Consider the following 22,201-nt stretch of genomic DNA (forward strand, 5'->3'; position numbering starts at 1 on the left):
GATATATGCATCTGTATGCATTTTAATTTTTTATTATTTTATAAATAGCAACAAAATAATGATACTGCTAAGCTCTACATACATTACAGTTTTTAATAAGAAGAAATTCGATTTTATTAAACGAAGCAATATTAGAGGTCAATCCTACTAAGACCAAATTTTCTGTTTAACCAAAGACATCAAGCCACAATGTATCAAATCATTTCATGTGATATTCAATACAACAAAATTCAAGAACACAAAAGAATCTGAATAGCCTCTTGACATTCCTTAATGAGATTTGACCAGCATTTTGACTCTCTTTAAGTCACAGCAAAATATATTCATCAGAGAGCCTCTTATTTTTTCACTTAACCTCCGCATTTAACAACAAAGAAACACAAACGTCATCAAAAGCTGGATCACTTACCATAAATGCCTGTTGAGATGCAGGGAAATGCCTGTGAATAAACCACAAAAATAACAATAAATATTAAAGAAAGAACTCTACTCAACATCATCTATCTCAACATCTGTTTTGCTTGATAATGTGATGTCCTCTACTTACATACTCAGAGCTATGAGTTGGAGTAGGGGACGATGGAAATGGGAACATTTGATTAACCAGTAACTGTTCCCTATCAGCAGTTACATCAGCTCACAGGAACCAACTGCTCAGTTCTCAGAAATCTTAAAAAATGACATCAAAACACAGATACCCAATAGTCAGAACTCATCCCTTTCTAATTACTTTGCATATTTGACTATTACCTATGTATGTCTGTCATATGTGTATGGTGAAATACTACACACGCCTCTCTTCCCAGCTTCATGGTACATGATGTCACATCAGTGGCTTATAATCTGAAAACATCAACTAACATTCATGACCCATATCACGGGACAGTTAATAACACAAACTGTTATGGATACACATTTTAGGTAAAATTCAACAAAAGCATTCCGTGAAAATCAATGAACTGTTTAGAATGTATAATAAAGAGTATTACAGATATTATTGTATGTAAATTATGTGCTACACATTTTTTATGTCAGTAACATGTAAAATAAGCTTATATAACACATACCCCTCTTCTGAGAGCCAGTCTTTAAACATTCACCAGCACACTACTGCTTATACCATATTTTGCTTAGCAGTGTTTACAGAATTTGATTGAAAAAAACAAATTGACAAATGTAAATGTGTAATTTACTCTAAATTAGGCTATCTAGCTGTAGAAAGTGGTCTGGGTGTGGCAACTTTCCCTGCCAATGGATTTCTGTATAAATTCAACCAAGTTGTTTTACTCTTTCTGGTCTGTATTTTTCAATCGTGAAATGAAGATGATAATCCCCACCATACAGAAATGTGTTGTGGGCTGTTGGTGGGAATGTAAATTAGTAAAACTTCTACAGGAAACAGTATGAACATTTCTCAAAGAACTAGAACTAGAACTACCATTCTATCCAACAATCTCACAGCTCAGTATCTACTCAAAGGAAAAAAAATTATTTTTTTAAAAACCTGTATTCCTACATTTATTCACAGCGCTATTGACAATAGTAACAATATGGAGTCAACCTAAGCCCATCAATGGAGAATTGGATAAAGAAAAGATGGTAAGTGGAATACTACTCAGCCATAAAAAAGAATGAAATCATGAATTTTGCAGCCACATAGATGGGACTAGAGGCTATGAAGTAAAACAACTCAGTCACTGAAAGACAAATACCGCATGTTCTCATTTTTAGTGGGAGCTAAAAAAACGTGTACACATGGACATGGAGAGCGGAATAATGCATTGAAGACTCAGAAAGGTGAAAAGGGGCAAGAGAAGAGAAATTACCTAAATGGTACAGTGTACACTGTTAGAGCGATGGTCACATTAAAAGCCTAGACTTCACCATTACACAATATATTCGTGTAGCAAAAGTGCACTTTTACCCCCTAAATCTATAAAAAGTGGAAAAAAAAAAAAAAAAAAGAAATATGCTGCTGGAATTAATGACAGATTTTTTTTTTTTAAAGTTACTGGCACTATGTTAGAATCTAAAAACTGCAGCTGCTATGGACCATAATAGCCAACATTATTATTGAGGTCAATAATAATAAAATAGCTAAGTCCTTTTTGTTTATACCTTTTGGTTAAATGTGTATTGCCTTTTATTTCTGTTAACACTATTACATAGTCTATGTTTGTTTATTCCCTTTGCATGATGCTCTATTAAAAAGGTCAAAATGTATGTGATTTTGTTTCAGAGAGAGTAGAAATTGGCTTTGTTAAGCTCAACTATATGTCTGTAAAATGATATCTGCTTTTCTCTGCTCCTGTGGAAGCCTTTACTATTAATAGTAAATTCCACTGTTCATAATGAGAAGGCAGAGCAGTTTCTGGAACATAGTAGATGCTCTTTTTAAATTAAATTTATGAGTCAATACTTGGATTCCAAGGGTTCTTAAAGTGCCAGTAACATCTGAAGAATGTTCTTGAATGACTTAATCATTCAATGATACAGATAATGAAGCAACAGCATAACACAAATTCTGAAAGTGTTGTAGTCTCTTTACAGGCATTCACCAAGACTACCAATAGGTGTTCTCCATACGGAAATCAACTGCAAGCTTACTGTAAATACATGTTGCTACTGGGAAGGACTCAGAGTTCAGGAATAGTCTACTAAAAATATAAATTGGAGAGGATTCAGGGTCAACTCCGTATTTGTGCCATGCCACTCATGTTCCAATGTACCTTTTAAGTGGGATAAAAGTGAGTTTACAGCTTGAGCCCCAGGAATTCCACGGGAACAAAGTGAACATGTGAGCACCATGTATCTCCCATTTGGAGAGAAAAAAAAAATGTTTGAGAACTGCTGCAAGGAGTCATCAAGGTGTAGGAAAAGCAAGATTTTACCTCTGCCTTCTTAGAGTTTTTCAGTTGTGGCTGATAATTAAACTGGCACAAGACATAGCAACAGGACAAAAAAAAAAAACATACAAATTTAATTCAAGTTTTATGTGGCATTGGAGGTGTCATAAGAAAATGAAGACTTAAAGATGCAGTTAGAGTTGAACACTTATATACGAAATTGGACAAAGAGTAGTAGATTATGAAGATGTAACAAGGTAAAGGGCTTGGGCTGGGGTAGTTAATTGGGTAAGTGACAAGAAAGAAAGATAAGAGTTAGTTTAACAAGGTATATTTGTACAGATTTCCATCAGCCTCAATTTCCCATCCTTGATCATAAGAATGACACTTTCCTTCTAGTACAGGGAGGAAATATTTCACGTGGAAATTGTATCTCCTGCTTTTAAAAAGGACTGCAAGAGCGTTCTTCTTGCACCTGCTCTTTTTTAAGTGCCTTTGACTCAAAATAGTCAATGTGCCAGAGGGGCATATTTTGGGGTTGTGTGTTCTGAACTCTTTCAAAGGGAAAGTCAGAAGATAGCAAAATGTTTTCAACAAGATGGCCCACTTTAAATCCCACCTTGGTGTCCTTCCAGTTCATAATGTGGGGCAGTTTACTGAACTACTCTGAGCACTGTTTTTTCTTTAGTAAGTGGAAACTCCGAGTCATGCCTCAAAGGGTTTGTAGGAGGACTTAGAGAAATAAAGAACATAAGCATTGTGTTTGAGAAGTAGTAATACCTTGATTAATGATGACTCCTGGTATGGATGCTATGATGCCCACCAGGTTCTGTTTCAAAGAGGAACGTGTTGCTCCAGAACAGAGCTTCCCAACCTGAGCACTATTGATATTTTGGACCAGGTAATTATTTGTTCTTGGAGGCTATGTGAATTGCGGGAAGTTTAGTAGCACCCTGGATGCTACCAGCTAGATGTCAGTAGCATCCCTCTAGTTGTGCTAATCAGAAATATTTCTAGACATTGTCAAATGTCCCCAGGTTGAAAATCACTGACCTGGAGTCTAGGAACTAGAACCCAGCAGATAGCCTTCAACCACCATCCTTTTCAAGGACTGCCTCAACTATAAAAAGCCACCTCACCCAGAATCATGCCCCTGCCCAGGACAGTTCACACCAATAACTGATCAGTGAAGTGGTACAAGGTCTGGCCATCTTGGCTCATCAGCACAATACTAAAGGGTTCTTCCAGCTTCAGAGCTCCTCACTGAGTCCATAAGGTCCATCACTGGGCCTACATCCAGCTCACCTTCTCCCTCAGCCCACTCCTGCTTCCTCTCTCTCTTTTCCCCAGGTGTTGACCTAAGGGCACTCCTTAATAAACATCTGGCATCCTAAACTCTGTCTTCGAGTCTGTTTCGTGGGAACTGATCTGAGCTAACTCCCATTCACTTCCTCTGAGATCCAGTTATGTGAATCTTTCTCCTATCAGATCTAGCAGAAGAAAAACATACTGCACAGTTAATGACAAGTTTCATTTGCCTTAGCTCTCAGCTCTATCTCAGAATCAATCATGCAACTTAGTAATTGAGTCTGAATGTACCAACTGCCTTGTCTGTTTTAACAAGGACAAATAGTTTCATCTGGAAATGACATCGTTGCCTTGAATGTGAAAGCAAACGGTAGTGCAATGGAGGATGACTTGGTAATACTATTGCATTAATTCAAACAAAAAGGCAATGATAAAGCAGAGATGGAAATACAGTATCATGGGAAAAATTCATTTTATGTGAAATAACTTTGCATAGAATTCATCTAAACTAAGCTTACTCCATTAATCATTTTTTATTACTTGAGAGAAAGAGACAGAGATGGAGAGAGAGATTGAGAAAGAGCAAGTGAGCAAGCAAACTAAGGACTTTTGCAGCAGAGTTTGTGTACTTTGCCATAATAAACTTCTGATGGGGCCACCAGAAGTGAGTAGCATGAGATTTCTTTATTTCAAAGCTGAATTTAACATAACCACCTTCCACGTAACTAGTGTCCCATGGAGGAATGATAGATTGTACCAAAACCCAGGCCAGGTGTATTTGCACGTAAGTCAACAACTGCCTCTAGAATTTGGAGAATGACATTAGCAACCCAATTTCTGAGGCTCCAGATTCTCTTCCCAGCAAACTTCAGAAGCAGTAAGTCTCCATGCTAATCAGGCCTGAGCATCCAGCCTTCAGAAATTCTTGGGAGATTAAAGAAAAAATCACTTAAGGCTGGGGCAGACAAATTGCTTTAGAGCAGGAGTTAGAGACCAGCCTGGGCAACATGGCAAAACCCTGACTCTACTTAAAATATAATTAGCCAGATATGGTGGCACACACCTGTAGTCCCAGCTACTCAGGAGGCTGAGGTGGCAGAATCACCTGAGCCTGGGAAATTGAGGCTGCAGTGAGTCATGATTGTACCACTGCACTCCAGCCTGGGCTACAGGAGTAAGACCCTGTCTTTTTTTTTTTTTTTTTTTTTTTTTTTAATCATTTGACTTAGAGTGGAAAGAGAATTTTTTCCTATGTGAAATTACAGATTGGGCCCCAAGTGAGAAATGCTTTCATAGCCCACTATGCTTGGCCCCACTCTTTCCTTTACATGTTGGTTATCAGCATAGCGAGTTGTGCTATCATGCCTTTAACTGGGATGCAGCATTTTTCAAACCACGGTATGCCTAACTCTAGAAGTATGAAAGATATTTTGAGGTGGTAAACAGATGGGCAATACCCATTTAAATGTGATATTTACATTTTTCCCAAGTCTTCATCCCTCCTTCTATGCATACCTTTCTCATGTAATTTTGCAGTTCCTCTGCAGTAGACTAGATGTTTGGGTCCCCTACAAGATTCACGTGGCGAAACTCTGGTCCCACTGTGATGGTGGCTGGAGGTGCGGCCTTTGGGAGGTGATTAGGTCATGAGGGTAGAGGCCTCATGAGTGGGATTAGTGTCACTAGAGGACATTAGAGGCCAGAGAGCTACTTAGCTCTTCTTTCTACCATATGAGAATACAAGGATAAATTGGCTGCCTAAAACCTGGAAAAGGGCTCTCACTATCACCTGGCTATGCTGGCACCCTGATCTTAGATTCCCAGCCTCTAGAACTGTGAGAAATATATGTTTGTTGTTTAAATCACAGTCTATAATAATTTGTTATGCCTCCTGAACCTAGTAAGACACTCTATGAGGGAAGTGCTATGAATGTGATGTCTGTGTCCCTCCCCTAAATCCATACGCTGAAACCTAATTCTCAATATAATGGCATTAGGGGGTGAAGCCTTTGGGATGTAATTCGGGGATAAGGGTGGTGCCCCTCCCTCATGAATGACATCAGTGCCCTTATAAGAAGAGACATGAGGGAGTTGATCTCTTTCTCCACCATATGAAGGCACAGAGAGAAGACAGCAGTCTACACACCAGGAAAAGAGCTCTTGACAGGCACCAAACCTGCTGGCACCTTGATCTTGGACTTCCCAGCCTCCAGAACCATGAGAAATAAATGCTGGGTAAGCCACTCAGACTATGGTATTTGTTACAGCAGCCTGAGCTGACTAAGACAGAGGGGATATATTTTTCTTCATCCCACTGATGATAGACTTGAGCACATGACTTGATTTGGCCAATGGGATAATAATGGACGTGACATTTAGGTTTAAACTTTTGCACTCGTGTTTTGGGAGGAGAACAATGAGAAGACTATATCATGAGAACATGCTTCATATAGCTACTGGTCCAGGGAGGCTGAGAGACAAGTGGAATAGAAGCAGTTAACCCAGGCTTAGATCAGCTATGCCCCAACCAACCTACAGCCATGTGAGCAAGAAATGCTGACTATTGCATATTACTGAGTTCTTGAGTGGCTGGTTATATATCATTACTGTAGCAATGGCAATATATAAATAGCTAAAACTGTAAGTTATTATAATCTATTAAAACAAATAATGCTTATTTTCCATTTATGATAAGGGTAGTTTCCTTTGAAAATAAAATTGCTTAAAGAGTCCATTAGAATATTAGGTAAACCAGAAGATGGAATGTAAATGACCAAAATTAGGAAAATACTGATGCAGGAAATAAATATTTGACATGGAAAGCATGAGCACAGGTCACTCACTAGCTACAGGCCTGGGAGTCAACAGTATATGCCCTCAGCACCTCTGTATCCCCACCTATAAATGAGCAGAGCTGGGCTAGATTATGTGATGCTGTGAAACAGCCTCTTATCCTTCTCTATAGCTCAAGATAAAGGTGATAGAGAGACAGGCAATTTTATAGTATCCTGAATGCCTCACAGTGTTTGGACATGGGAGGCAGTAACATGGCAGTAATAATAGTTGTCATTTCTTGAATTACTGAAATGTGCTGAGCACTGGACTCAGAGGTCTATGTGCACTATCTGATTCATTCTCATTAACAAGCCTGTGATAAAAAAGATTGTCCGCTTTCTATAAACACGGAGAAAAGAAAAGCTAAGAAAGAAAACTTGTCCAAGGCACAGAAAAAAAAACTAAAGGATTTCTTTATCTCGTATAAAGAGTAGTTGATTCTATTTTTTAACTACACAGATAGTACATGAATACAAGGCTCAAACAAGACAGGCACCGGCAGATCGCAGTGAGAACAGTTCTCTTACAGCCACAAGCTTCCCCTCTTCTAATTCACTGAGAACACCCTCCTTGAGGCCATCACTGCCAAGAGTAGAGTGAGAATCCTTCCACTGCATTCATTTATATTTTAAAGAGTAAATAATGGCATGTCCTCTTCCTCATCTCAACCCTGTAATCACCTCCCATCATACTTTAATAAAATTCAAAGTCACAACCATGACCTCCAATCCTCCCTTCTCAGCCCCTCCCTTCCACCTTCCCCCTGCTCTTGAGTTCCAGCCACACTGGCCTCCTTTTGTTCTTCAAATGCACAAAGCATGATTCTGCTTCAGGACCTTTGGCCTTTCTGTCACCTCTGTCTTGCATACTCCATTTCCCAAATGCTCCCTGGTTTTCTCCCCTGTTCCTTTTAGATCTTTGATCAAATGTCACCTCCTCAAAGAGGTCTTCCTGGCCTCCAGCTAAATTACTCTATTGCTTAGCCTGCTTTGTATCTCTTTACAACTCCCATCAGCACACAGTTTTCTTGTTCACTGTCACCCCAACTTCAATTCCCTCCTTCCTGAGATGCAAACTCCTAGGAAGACCTTTGCTTTGTTTATTGCTCTATCACCAGCACCTAGAATGGTGTCTGGAACTCAATAAATATCCGTTGAGTGGATAAATGAATACGTGATTAAGTTATACGATCTATGCAAGCATAGCCTTATTTTTTTTCTATGCAAATTGGAGCTTACACTGGGTTTTATGTCCTGAAACTAGCCTTTTTTCATGTAGTACGTCTTAGGAGATCATTCAATGTCACTGTCTATTGATCTATCTCACATGTTTCTAATAGCACATTGTAGTCTATAGCATGATTATACTATGTTTATTTAACTACTGCCACATTGATGAATATGTAGGCTGTGTGTGCATTTTGCTGTAACACGTAACCCGGCAACCCATATTCTTTTTGTTTTGTTTTGTTTTGTTTTTGAGACAGGGTCTCACTCTGTCAACCAGGTTTGAGTGCAGTGGCACGATTATGGCTCACTGTAGCCTCAACCTCCCTGGGCTCAGGTGATCCTCTCACCTCAGTCTCCTGGATAGATGTGAATACAGGTACATGCCACCATGCCTGGTTAATTTTTGTATGTTTTTTAGAAACAAGGTCTCACTATGCTGGCCAGGCTAGTCTCCAACTTCTGGGTTCAAGCAATCTGCCTGCCTCGGCCTCCCAAAGTGCTGGGATTACAGGCATGAGCCACCGCACCCTTGTGTTTTTTTAAGACAGGATGGCACTCTATTGCCCAGGCTAAAATGCAGTGGCACTACCACAGCTTACTTCAGCCTCAGACTGAAACTATTAAACTTTTCCCACCTCAGCCTTTCAAGAAGCTGGGACTATATGCACACCCCACTATGCCTGGTTAATTTTTTAAAGTTTTTGGAGAGATGAGCGTCTTGCTATGCTACCTAGGCTAAGTCTCCAACTCCTAGCCTCAAATAATCCTCCTGCCTCAGCCTGCCAAAGTGCTGGGATTCCAGGCATGAACCACCATATCCGGCCTTACAATCAATACTCTAGATGTTTCTACTTAATATATTCTGGTAGGATCTATTCCTAGAAATAAAATTAACCCACTTAATCATTAGATTAAAGAAATAGCATATTTAAATTTTGGAAAATACTACCAAATTGCTCCTCTTAAAGTTTTTTTCAATGTAAAATCTCTTTAACAGTGAAGAATAGTCAATAATTCACTTTTCCCCCATTGCGTGGGTAAGTATAGTACAAGGATGCCATCTCCTTCAAAAACTGCATTCCAAAGTGCAAACCCTATTACAATGCCCATCCCACCCACAAGGCTAACTGACCCAAAGGCCAAGGTTATTTGTAGGAGACTGTGAATGAGATCACATAGAAACGGCCAGAGAAGTGTTTGGAGTGCAGTGTGCGAGCTCACCGAGGCACTATAATTATAAGCAATAACTTGGTTTCTTTTTGTTTTCTTCATTATACCTTGGAAATAGCTGTCGTAAAGTCATTTATTGCCAGCTGCTTTCATGTTTATGACTATTCGACTCCATGCAGTATAAAACAAACTATTACATGGCCATGAATAGTAGCAGTCCTCTTTTAAACTTTTTATTTTCTGAGAAGACAGCTGGATTAGTTTCACCATGAATTTATTAGGATGCAAAATGTTGGAACCAGCAAATGGAAGAACTTGATTTTTGCCTGAGCTTGGTTGTGTGACTCGTATGAATGTCTTCCTGTAAATTATACATATGGGAAAAGGAGAACAGGTCTCCATAAACCTGCTGAACCCAAGAGAATGTGCATTCTGTTCTCAAATGTTTACATCTGTAGACTCCCTTTATATAGAAGCAAGGGGAAGAAACAAAGATTAAAAACAAAATAAAATCCCTGCTCATATTAACAGCAAATAGGAAAGCTTCTACTGGAACAAAATGTTCCCAAAATGGTGACTCTTCGACGACCTTAATCACCTCTAACTTTGTAGGTATGCCCTCTCCATCTTCCTCTTAACTAAGTAACATGTATCAGGCACATTCTGCATACCTGGCTGTTAAGAGAAGGGAAGTACAGAGGAACGCTCTCAGGTGACTTTGCTGGTGCAGAGCCCGGGGAAAATTGACGTAGGAGCCAATTTTTTCAAATCCCCTAGGAAGTAAATTACCCACTCGAGACTGAAAGGCCCACAGCTCATGGCCATTGCCAGGCTTAACTGAGCCTGAAAGCGGGGGCCTCCTGGGCTGAAGAAGGGGTTTACATGACAAGGAGAAGCCTCGTGCACACAGAAACTGGAGACAAGAGCACAGGACTGAATGTCCACGCTAGGAGCATTCCTCAGCGTGGCTCTAAGGGACACGGTGCATCATCCTTCACTATGCCCATGCACGCCTGTCCATGATATGCCACCCACACAGCAGCTGCCAGAGGACTGCCCCCTTAACACTGCCCTCTTAACGCTTTTAGTGCACAGAGTTCAGGAATCAAATTTTCCCCAAGAGCAGTCAGTTACTGATGGTGAGGAATGGGAGGGTGCAAATACTCCCTTGCCCTTGCCCTGGTGGGGACAATACTGCAGGGTGACCTTCACTGTCTGGAGAGCAACTCTGGGGCCTTCGGCAATCGCCGGGGGTTTGCCCCGACACCCACTCTTCCTTCTGCTCTCGTTTCTTCACGTCTCACCTGTTGTGTTTTCTAGGACCACTTCATCACAAATCTCTTTCCCCCAAATCCTTACCTTAGAGTCTGCTTCTGAGGAAACGAACCCAGGACATTTGATATTGTTATTTCCCTCGGTGTGGCCAGCAGCAGAGCTTTTAAAGTGAAATAAACCTGCAGGGTTATTTTGGCAGAACTTCAGGGAAACAGAGCACTTGGTCATAACAAGCTAGTCTCGGTAAGTAGGAGAAGGAAAACCAGGTAAATCTTTATAAAGCCCCAAGAAGGAAGAAAGACCCCGCTGAGAGCTGGCTTAAAACCCACGAGGGGCTGCCAAGGATAAACAACTGGGAAAAAGATTCAGCGAGCAGCCTCTTAAGAAGGCCCCTTAAGCAGCCCCTCAAGTAGAAGGCAGTGCTCCTTGGGACTCTGTCTAAACAAATCCAAGTGGAGGCTATTATGGATTCTTGGTTTTGAGTCAAGCCCTGGTTTTCTTAATAAGTTGTACCCTCCGATATCTCTTAATTAGAAAGTTGAAGGTCTGACTTCTAGGAGAAGCATTTTAAAAAATCCACTCACAACAAACAGCCACAAGGCAACAAACACAGATGGTCTCAGAGAGAAGCAGTTTCCAACCCTTAACAGGCTCGGGTGGTGAGCTGATAAAGAACCTAGGGGCAGGTGCTGTGGATAGCGCAACGCAACCCTTTCTCACCCAACTTGGTCTCAGATCCTCTCCAGGACTCACTAACAGGCCGCTAATAAACTGAACAGCTGTTAGAAGGGACAGCGAATACACATTCAACAAATATTTACTGAAAGAGCATAGAAATGGCCAGAATACCCAGGAGCTCCAGCTATCAGGCTCTTTTCCTCGTAAGGCTTCACAAAACAAGTAGGAAGAAAGATGCCACCTTGTAAATTCTACAGCTTCCAGGATGATTTCAGATGGGCTTCACTGTCTCTTGCAATAACCAAGTAAGACTGACAAAAGGCATTATTATTATTCTTATCCCCAGACTGGGTGAGTAACCCCCCCAGACTCACACAGTGGTTAGGAAGAAAAGCTCAGACAGAAGCCTGAACTTTTGACTCAGAATTCTAAGCACTTTCCGCTGCAGAACAGAGTCAGTGAGGTCAAGGGAAAAGGGGAAGAGAAGATTTCATCTTGAGCACCCTCCGTCCTTGAGAAAGGAAAGGATAGAGATGGGAATTCATTTTCAGCATCCACAGTGTGAAACCCTTCTATGTGCCACCTACCGGATCTTAACAGCGTTAAACACGGCCTCAAACTGAAGATGAGCGTGACTTTCCTCCGAGAAAGAGAAGAAAACTATCCGCCATTATAGCGTTGCTCAAACTTGAGCTGCATCAGAATCACCTGGAGGGCCCAACTGCCAGTTTCTCATTAAGTCTGCAGTAGGGGCCACGAATTTGCATTTCTAACGATCTCCCAGGTGTTGTTGCTGTTGCTGGCTCCCAGGACCACACTTTTTTTTTTTTTCTTTTTCTTTTTTCTTTTTTTTTTTTTTTTTGAGACAGGATTTCACTTTGTCACCTGGGCTGGAGGACAGTGGTGCAATCATGGGTCACTGCAGCCTTGACTGCTAAGGTTCAAGTGATTCTCCCATCTCAGCCTCCCCAGTAGGTGGGACTACAGGCAGGCACCAGCACACACATCTGATATTTATTATTAATACTCATAGAGATGAGGTCTTGCTGTGTTGTAGAGATTGGTCTCAAACTCCTGAGCTCAAGCGATTCTCCTGCCTCGGCCTTCCAAAATGCTGGGATTACAGGCGTGAGCCACCACACCTGGCCCAGGACCACGCTTTGAGAACTGTTGCTCTAACCATTTCTAATCAAAGCTTTTTTCCCCTTTATTTTATTTTATTTTTTGTCTGGCTGTACCAGATAATTGTAGCCCAGGCTGCATCCCTCTTGTATCCAGCACAGTCTCTCTTCCCTGGGATGAGCTAAGGTTCTTTTCTGTGTTTACTAATCTGTCACAGAACCACATAATTGGAAAAGGAGCAGATTGCTAGTTTACCAACACATATGCAGATTTTTATGCCTGCAGATTTTTGACACCTCTGTTTTATCCCTTAAAATGTCAGCATGTTCTCTCTACAAACTGGGCAATTCCACTTCATTCCCTCCATGATTTCATGACATGAACTTGAAAACATTACATAAATGAAGACATGCATTTCCACGTGAAGACAGCCACTTCTTAAACCAATCACATGTGCAAACACCTGACTCTATGTCGTATTTATGAAAGGCAAGTGAGACCCTCTTGGCAGCTGCCTAGGACCTAAACTCTAGTATGGTTTGTGACGATTGAGGGCTTTAAACAAATGAGTTGTGATTATGCAGCTTGATTCAATATGTAAAAGTAATAAATTTTCTTAGTCACAAAGGAAGACATTAGTCAAGGCTAATGCACACTTTATATTTAACAAGGGAATTAATTAGGGGATAATGACCAAGAAAGAGGTGTCTAAAGGACACACCCTGCAGAAATGACTAAAATAAAGGAAAGCAAGAAAAGAAAAAGAGAAGGAAATTGACTGTAGTCATATTTCCCAAGTTAAAAATTGCGACTCGTGGCCTGAAAATGGCTGTGCTTTGTGGGCCATCAATCACTGTGAAGAGCTTTATCAACTGGAGTCTATTATGGAAATGAGCAAAAAGAACAAGATGGGGAGCAGCCAGTCTGCAAGGAGATATGACAGCTCAGGCCCCAGGAGGTAAGTTATTTCTGCACATTTCCCAGTGTTCGCTGCATTAATTCAACCAGCAACCACAAGGAGGGGAGCAAGCAGCTGGCCATTCACTAAATGCTCTGCGGGCCAGTGTTGGCTTCCACACGGGGAGATAAGCAAACCATAAAGAGGAGCAGATTCAGTTTTCCAAAATGTGACAAACCCATAATTCACTAAGACAGAGCAGAGTGAATTTCTATCTACTCATAGGGAGTTAACTTAGTCCGTAAGCTAGATTGTCATTCTTATTAGAAAGGTAATAAGGTCACTTATTGCATGGATGAATGGATGATGGATGGAAGAAAAGATGGATGGACGGATGGATGGCTGAACGGGTGGAGCAAGTCTTGACTTGATGAATACTTTTAGCCACCACTAGTTCTGCTAGACTTTGACTTCATCAAAAGTTTAATTTCACAAAGTGAAAAATTTAATTTTTAATCACAATCTTAGGATTGCATCTTGATTGAAGACAAACCAAATAAAAATTATCCATAGCAGATTGTAACTCTATCTCAGCTAAAACTACAGCCAAATGTTATATTCCTTTAAAGTATGTGGAAGGATTTCTGCCCATGGCTTTCCCTCTCCCTCATGCCACTGTTTTTCATTCTTGTGATTCTCTAAAAGTGGGACACTTCCTTCAACATGGAAAATGACAGTTTCGTTAGTAATACATATCACTTAATGTAATTGAGGAATATTTTTGAGGACAAGTAAGAAGCCAATGAATAGACAGGACTTCTTCACTAAAGATTCATTTCCCACAAGCTCCAAAGAAGTGTCCAAAGTTTCCTCACCCTACAAAATGGGTTCCTTTTGAAACTAATGTATCTTCGTGGGATCTCTAGCTCATATCCAGCTGCAAAACCTGTAAATGATTCCTCTGGCCACTCTCGGTTACTTTAAACATTGTTTCGGTGTTTTTCTAGAAGAACAAATATCTGACTCTGAATTGCAATTGCCCCTGTAGTTATGTGTTCTAACTCCCGCATGCGTCATGCCTGGCTCCTCTCTCCACCATTTTTCATGGGGCTCACCCAAGCATCGTCTAAACTTCTCCACGGATAGGGAGTTCCCTGGTTCACAAAGTGACACGGACCAGTACATATCAAAAGTCAATATGTATCCAATCACTTGGGCATATTGCTAAAATGCAAATTCTGATTCCGTTTATGTGGGGCAGGCTGAAACTATGCTTCTGACCGGGTCCCAGGTGATGCTAATGTTACTGATCTGTGGGCATATACAGAAGCCAGTAAATAGAAAATATTTTTACTTCAGGCTCTACTTTTCATGATAGCACTGGACTAATTCCAAACTGCAGAAGGCAGGGAGTAGGGGATTATTATTTTCACTTACATGGATACCTGAAGTGGCAGATCTTCAAAAGCTACACAGAGGTTAAGAATAACCAGGAAGAGGCTGGATGATGAAGCCCGTGCTCTACACTTGTACCTTCTAGCAATACCGCCCTTTTTAAATACCTAACGCCTCTCATCCTGATAAGCACACTTGTCCTTCTGTTCACATGAAATGTCATCATCACAGACTCAATTGTTTCCTAGCAGGGCATTTTCATCTGTTTCTACCTGTCCATGGAACTTCCACAGCTTAGATCCACAGTCAATACATTCCAAAAATTGGGGCCGGAATAATCATCAAACATATACATGCAGACAAGCCACAGGAGGATCTTGTTAAAATGAAAATTCTGTTTCAGTGAGTCTGGTGTGGGGTCTGAGATTCTGTATTATTAACATGCTCCCAGATGATACTAATACTGACAGTCTTGGGATTACACTCTGAGTAGCAAGAGTTTTAGACTACCAGTTCATCGAAGTAAGAACTTTCACAGTTCTGATCCCTCTACTGGTGTTGACCCTTGTATCAGTAAAGTGTCCTATGCTGCAAATTACAGGAAACTTAACTTCAAGTGGCAAAGTGAAAGACATATATAGTCTTTTATACTTAAAAAAAATCCAGTGATATATATAACCTCAGGTTAGGCTTGATCCAGCTGCTCAATGGTGTCTCCAATTCTATATTAAATGACTATTTGACTTTAGTTACCTGGATGATATGAACCACATGTACGTGAACATATATAGTAACATGGGCATGCTACCTGGTGAGGAAGTCAAATGGTCAGGTGCTTGTTTGTGAGCTAAGACAAAAGCTGAGGTATTCTTTCTTGTCAGAATTGGGAATGGCTCTTCTTAGGTTGAGAGGAGGGCTGATTGATGTGATTTCTGAGAACTCCTTCTAAAGACTATGATTCAGTGATCTGAGAGCCTTCCAAGAATTTAGTCATTATTAGAAGGCATAGATTATTATGAACTTTATAAAAATCCCACAAACATATGAATCTTGTCTGCTGCCTTCAGACTGAACCATATATCACCAGATAACTTACAACGTTTTAACAGTCCCACTAAAGATTCTTGGAACTCTCAGTCAATATTAAATAACCCTCCCCAATCACATGTAACTTTTCTCCCTTGTGTAGTGTTTAACTGAGGGACCTCTTCCTTCCTTCCTCCTCCTCTACTCTCTCTCCTTCCACTCCTTCCTGGTTATGATTTGGTAAGATGAAGTCATCCTTAATGAGACACATTGAACCATTTTCATAAGATTAGAGCTACTAATCAATAACTTCATAAGTTACTAAAGGGGAAGAAAATACCAGAGTTAATCTTTCCTGTACATGTGGCATATTTCCTTTAGTCCGGTGACCCCAGTCTTCCCTTCAGAATTCTGAAGTACCTGCAATTTCAACCTTTATTCTCATTTACCTTTGATGTGAAGCAAAACTTGCCCCACCAAAAATAAATGTTTTATATTTTTATAAAGAAATGCCATGACATTTTGCATTCTGCAGTGAATGCACAAGCTTGCAAGATTATGTTGATGTGATGGTGGCTCTGCTATCTCATCCAGGAATTGAAAGAGCGGAAGAAAAATGCAAATATTTTTGCTAAATTAAAGCAAGGAAAGACACTTTTTTCATACTAATGGATCTTTATTCTATTTTTCTTCTTTTGAATGATAATATGCAGTATTTTCTAGTTACTTATGGTGAGGGAATTTTTGGAACATTATTAGCAATGACCATCTTTGGGTACATTTTATTAGAGAGATTTTTAAGTATGTAATGACTCCCTATGATATTTTATGAGCTTTCATAAATGGGTCATTTGTCCAGATAAGAAATTTAGTTATAGAATGAACATAGAGATATATTTAGATCTTAATTACACAGGCCAGACCCACTGGCAAAGTCATTAGACATAGTAATTCCTGAGCTTCCCAGAAGAATGAACTGATCTTGAGAGAGCTCACTGGGGGCCATTTTTCTGGCTTTAAGAGGCCTGAAATTTTGCCCTACAGTCTCAATAATTTAAATGATGCCATATTCTCCGCTACAGTTCCAGAGAACTGTCAGTTTCCAGGTAGAAAACAAAGTCTGAATCTACAGTCTCCAACTTTGGAAAATTGATGGTTTATCTGGATAAATCAATCAAATGGAAATCACTTTAGACAAGGGTTTTCTTTAGCCTGAAATGTGCTGACACTTTGTTTAGTTAACCTCTATGCTTTAGTGTTTTAGTTACATGTATTTATAATTGCTTGACAAGAGATGGCATAGTCAAAAGGCAACACATAACATATTGAATACCCTTGTATTCAATATCTCTATTAAATGAGCTGGAAATTCTTCCCTTCTTGATCTTTTTTCTCCCTTATTATAGCTTTTTTTTTTTTTTACAGTGCACATGCAAAATTATATCCCACTGAACTTGCTTACCCTCTGCTCCACAGGTCCTCATGTATCTCATAATCAGAAATAAAATTACAAAGAGACTCCAACTGCCAGAAACAACTAATACTGTTTACACCTCTTTTTCCAACAGCACTTGCACCTTTTGGAGAACTAGTGAGAAACTAGTTTTGATCAATGTAGCAACTGAACTTTTCAGACATTCTTTGTCACCCACTAGATGGCAAGAATTCTGAGCATGGGGAAGGCAAGGAGAGTGGTGGGTGGTGCTGACAACTTCCAGGCAGCCACAGGTGTGTCAAGAGGTGCAAGACACCCACAGCAAGAGCTAGATCAGGCACTTCCATCCAACACCCACTCCCGTGATTCTGAGCAGCACCAAGGATTAAGCCATCTGTGCCTGGCCTCCTGCAGACCTACAGGCACTGATGGATTAAACCTGGGATTCAGCTCCCTTGAGTAGCAGAGGGAAATTATGGGTTGGAAAATGAAGAATGAGCTTGCAGGAAAACACTGATGTTTCCCAGTAGGTCATATTTTTTTCTCTAGCTCCACATAAAGTCTAAAAACTCAGTTGTAGCTGAAGCATAAAATTATCACAATGTATGGATATAGCATTATATGCTAGCTAAATAATTTGGGGACAATTCTAATACCAATCTTACTAGGCTAAACATTATATATAAGGGATTCTGTAAGACTTATTCAAATCCATGCAATCAAAGTTTTATCTATAGGATAAAGTATAGCTTTCAAGGACAGATGAGAAAATTCAAAAAAAATCTCTCTAGCAGGATGCAGCCTTTCAAAATTTACCTAAAAAAAGGAATTTGATGAAAGGATCAAAAACAGGACTTTCAACATCTAATTTTTTTTTTTCATTGGCAGACAAAATCTGTTCTGGTGAATTCCTAAAGCAAGCCATTTCAGTAAAAGCAGAAATACTATATGTGAAGAGTGATCAAATTCTCTTTACCAAAACTTCAGACTAACAATACAAAATTTCAAATTATTGCAATATTTTGATGGGAAAGGCAAATCATAATTTCTAAAGAATTTCTGTCTTGGTAACTTAATATCTGTGTGTGTGTGTGTGTGTTTATCCTGGTGGCAATTAATTAACATGTAATATTCTAATCAGGTATTCACCCTCCAAAGATGACCACATCATCCACTATTATTATTGAATGGCAGAAGGTTAGCTAACAAGCAAACGAGATATTAGAAATTTGTCTCAATTGGTGAAAGGATTGGTGTTCAAGACACGTGGTTGCCTAAATGACTGTATGGCACCATTGCTCTTGCATGAGAGATACAGGAGAGTTTAGAGCCTCTGGCAATGAGACATCGGAAGCCAAGCTGAGGTCCAGAGCTCTGTCTGGTCCCACGATCATATGTTGACTGGGACTCCATTCAACATGTGATCCATGTGACTCCATGGCCTGATTTGCCTAGAGGTTTGTGCATTGAAAATGAACTTTTCCTGCAAGGCGTTTGTATTCCTGCAAGCGTGTTTGCAAATGGAGGAACATCACTAAGTTTACAGGATAAGACTGGATGACTGTTTCGTGGCTATTTGCTCATGGTGTGTGTGTGACAGAATTCAGTCTGAGAATCACTTGTATTGTGACATAGAGTTTAATATGACAGTGAGGTATCAGTAGAAGATTTTTCACCTCTATCTGTCTTCACCATGACCAGTGGCTAACAATATTTGCCAAATGGCCTTGATGAGTTTTGATGAAGCTGAACGTTGTGAGCAGAAACAAAGTAACAAAGGAGGAATAGGTTGCTGAGGAAATTGACTCAGGAGCAGATATGCAAGATGATGTTTCTCAAATATACCGAAGGAAGGCAACCCATTCACCACAAAAGACATGGTTTTTTAAATGTAATTACAAAATATACTATCAGCTCAAAAATTAATGCTACCCTATGGTATATTTCTCTTTGTCAAGATCCATTAGATAGCAGTGAGTACTAGAAAGCTAACTATACAATAGTTCTGGGGTTTGAAGAGTGGTGGAGTAAGGCTTTTACTCAGCTGAAATTGTTTCTCCCATTACATTTATCCATGTCAGTTTAGTAAGAATCATCTCTTGCTTTAAAGTGTCTTTATTATTCCCCACCCATGTTTATCTATGCATTCTCAAAAAATCTTATAGAGAAACTAGAAGGAAAAAAGTATTTTTTTTTAAGAAAAAGAAATAAAAGGAAACAAGAGGAATAAATCCAGACCAAGACAGAAAACAGGTAGGCCCAATGTTGGCAGCCAGTTTAATATCTCAGGTTCCGAGGTTGCACTTGGATTTGTTGACTTAGTTCAACCAGCCAGTTATCATGCTGGCTTAACACATGCTGTTCATGTTTCACCCACGGCCCCTGAAAGCTCACCGTTCCCGTGCACATCAGTGCCTTCTCACTGCAAGCCCCTATGACTCTCTGGCTGTGTACAAGTGATGGAAAAAAGGTAATGGATATCAAGAGGGACAACTCTAGATGTGCTCATGCAGTCCATCAGAAGAATCCCAGGGGGATGGAGCCCTCCTCTAGGAATTTGTTTAATAATGTACCTGTATCAGATCCTGCCATTCTCATGATCACTTCCTCATTTTTCTATCAGTGCATCCGAGCATCACCTCCAAAATCAACTACATGCATTCAGTTGGTGTCACCGTCTGCTTCTGGGGAAACCTCACCTCAAGTGAGGTACCTGTGCTCATATGAGTGCCATAGGAAGCAAATGTTCAAAACCATCTTTATCCTCTCACAGATGCAAACCAATAATCCTTTCTCTTTATTGATTTTTTTTCTGCATTCCATTGCTACATTCTGATTTTCCTGCTTCGAAGAATTATACACTGCAGCATTGTGATGCTTAGAACTTCATATAATCACTACTCAAGCGGAAAAATAAATTGCAAAGTAAAAACCTTCCCTGCAACTTAATATACAGAAAATAAGGCAAAGATGTAGAGAAGTAAAATCTTAGGCAAGTTGATGCTCAATCCTTGTAATTTAACCATAAAAATGATGAGGGAGAGGTTTAGGATGTGTATCATGCATCATTTGTTCTCAAATAGTGGTTATTTGATTGCACAGAGATTCACAGAGTGTCCATTTTTACACAGCTGATCTATATTCAATCAGAACTGGCTTGCGTGGGAGCTTTCTAATAATAATAATAATAATTTTTCTTATAGCTTTAATTATCAGTTGCAGGAAAGAAGAAAAGATTAAAAAAAAGAGGCTTAATGCATTAATATCAGTCTTTTTGGAATTGAAGCAAAATAATAAATATTCCCCAACTTGATCTGGTGGCAACTAGTTACTGCGAAACCAAAGAGCTTTCCCTGAAGCAGAATAGATAAAACGATTCCATTTTCACAAACCAACGTGCTCCACCTCCTAAAAGATTCCCTCCAGATTTCCTTTGCCAGACATCCTCGGAGATAAATAGAAACATGACTTTCCGACAAATATTTACAAGTCTCCATAACACAGAGCTCTTTCCTTTCCACAACGTTTTGTGTATTTATATAGCGGCACATTCACTGTCACTGAAAGATGTCCTCTCTGGAGGCTAAGGGCTGGGGGCATCATTTCTAATGTCATTTTATTCCACTGATCTCAGTGGCTGAATGAAAGGCAAAGCTTTCATTTAGTGAGGACTTTGCTCCAAATTATTTCTGGAATCTTCACATACTTCGCCTCTTCCTCGTTTCAGGTCAAAAGGAAGAAGAGAAAATGTGACTTTGCATGGAACTGTCAATAAAAGAGACTTTAAAAAACAAAGGGCTGGTACAGAACATGTATTTTTATTTTATTTTGTCTTGTACACACCTCCATAAGCAAGTGGATACTACCAAGGCTGTGAGCTATTATCAAATAAATGCTGTCAGACACTCTAAACTTCCTCTCTGCACAGCCAGAACCTGTCATCCGTTGATGCCAGGAGGTTAAGCAGAGGTTTGTAAAGGACTCTGCAGAAGACAGTATTTGTGTCTAAATCTTAGATTCTCCAAGAGGGCATTCTGAACTATGGCATTGTGAAGTTGATTTTTATTCTATTCCCCTTAAAGAACTTCTGGTTTTAAATTCACAGAATCCTCAAAATCTTACCTAATGCCTGCCTATTCCTGCCTTGCATTGCCTAGATTAATTAAGAAAAAAAAAAAGCCCAGCAAATTGAAATAACCACACTGAGTTCTGTTTGTTAACAGAATATATGGAAGTAGGACTGTCCTGAAGCTGATTTCGCAGCATGGAGGACACCGGGCTGAGAAATTTCGGGGTGTTGCTGTCACTGATGAGCTGTGTGACCCTGAGGAAATCACTCCATGTCTCCCTGGTCCTCAGTCGCCTCACATGGAAAATAAAGACGTTGCACTAGCTAATCTGTAAACTTCTTCCCCAGTCTGATGTTCTGTGATTCTAATGACCACACCTAATCTTTATTGAGCACTTACTATGTGATAGGCAGTGTTTTAAAAGTATAAATTTAGTATTCATTTAATTCTCAAAACAAGCCTATCAAACAGGTACTCTTATTATCATTGACCCCATTTTGTGGATGAAGAAACTGAGGCACAGAGAGGTTGGATGCCTAGTGAGTGGCAGTCAGAACGTGGCCCGCGGGTCCACCTCTAGACCATGTCCTCATAAGTACCATGCTAGGCTGCCTCTCTACCCATCTCTAGCATCCTTAATACTGTCCTAGGAGTAAAAGGAACAGCTATAGAGCTTCTCAGGTTGGGATCCCCCCAAAACAGATACTGAGACTAGGATTTTGGAAACAGTATCTTATTTGGGAGACAACTGCAGAAAACACTGAAGAAGAAAAGTGAGAGGATGCACTAGTGAATGGCTTTCCACTGTAGCAGCTGGTGCTCTATTCCGTCGCAGTGCTCTGAGGAACTGTGTAGAATACAACTTTCCATTGAGGGGTGATTTAGCAAGGGTGTTTACCCACCAACTCCCATCC

The 22,201-nt window shown here is 40.0% G+C and overlaps 1 protein-coding gene across 2 annotated transcripts in view; it reads right to left on the reverse strand.

The window, feature by feature from the left end:
- The window catches only part of MACROD2 (mono-ADP ribosylhydrolase 2), a 2,078,532-nt gene that overhangs the window by 616,319 nt on the left and 1,440,012 nt on the right, over positions 1 to 22,201 (reverse strand). For both annotated transcript variants that reach the window (XM_012474868.3, XM_064377970.1), the window contains exon 7: positions 410 to 440. In XM_012474868.3, the coding sequence (XP_012330291.2) occupies positions 410 to 440 (31 nt within the window). The remainder of the gene's footprint in view (positions 1 to 409; positions 441 to 22,201) is intronic.

Source organism: Aotus nancymaae, unplaced genomic scaffold, assembly GCF_030222135.1.
Source record: "Aotus nancymaae isolate 86718 unplaced genomic scaffold, 86718_ANA_hifiasm-v0.15.2.pri h1tg000001l, whole genome shotgun sequence".
Classification (NCBI taxonomy): domain Eukaryota; kingdom Metazoa; phylum Chordata; class Mammalia; order Primates; family Aotidae; genus Aotus; species Aotus nancymaae.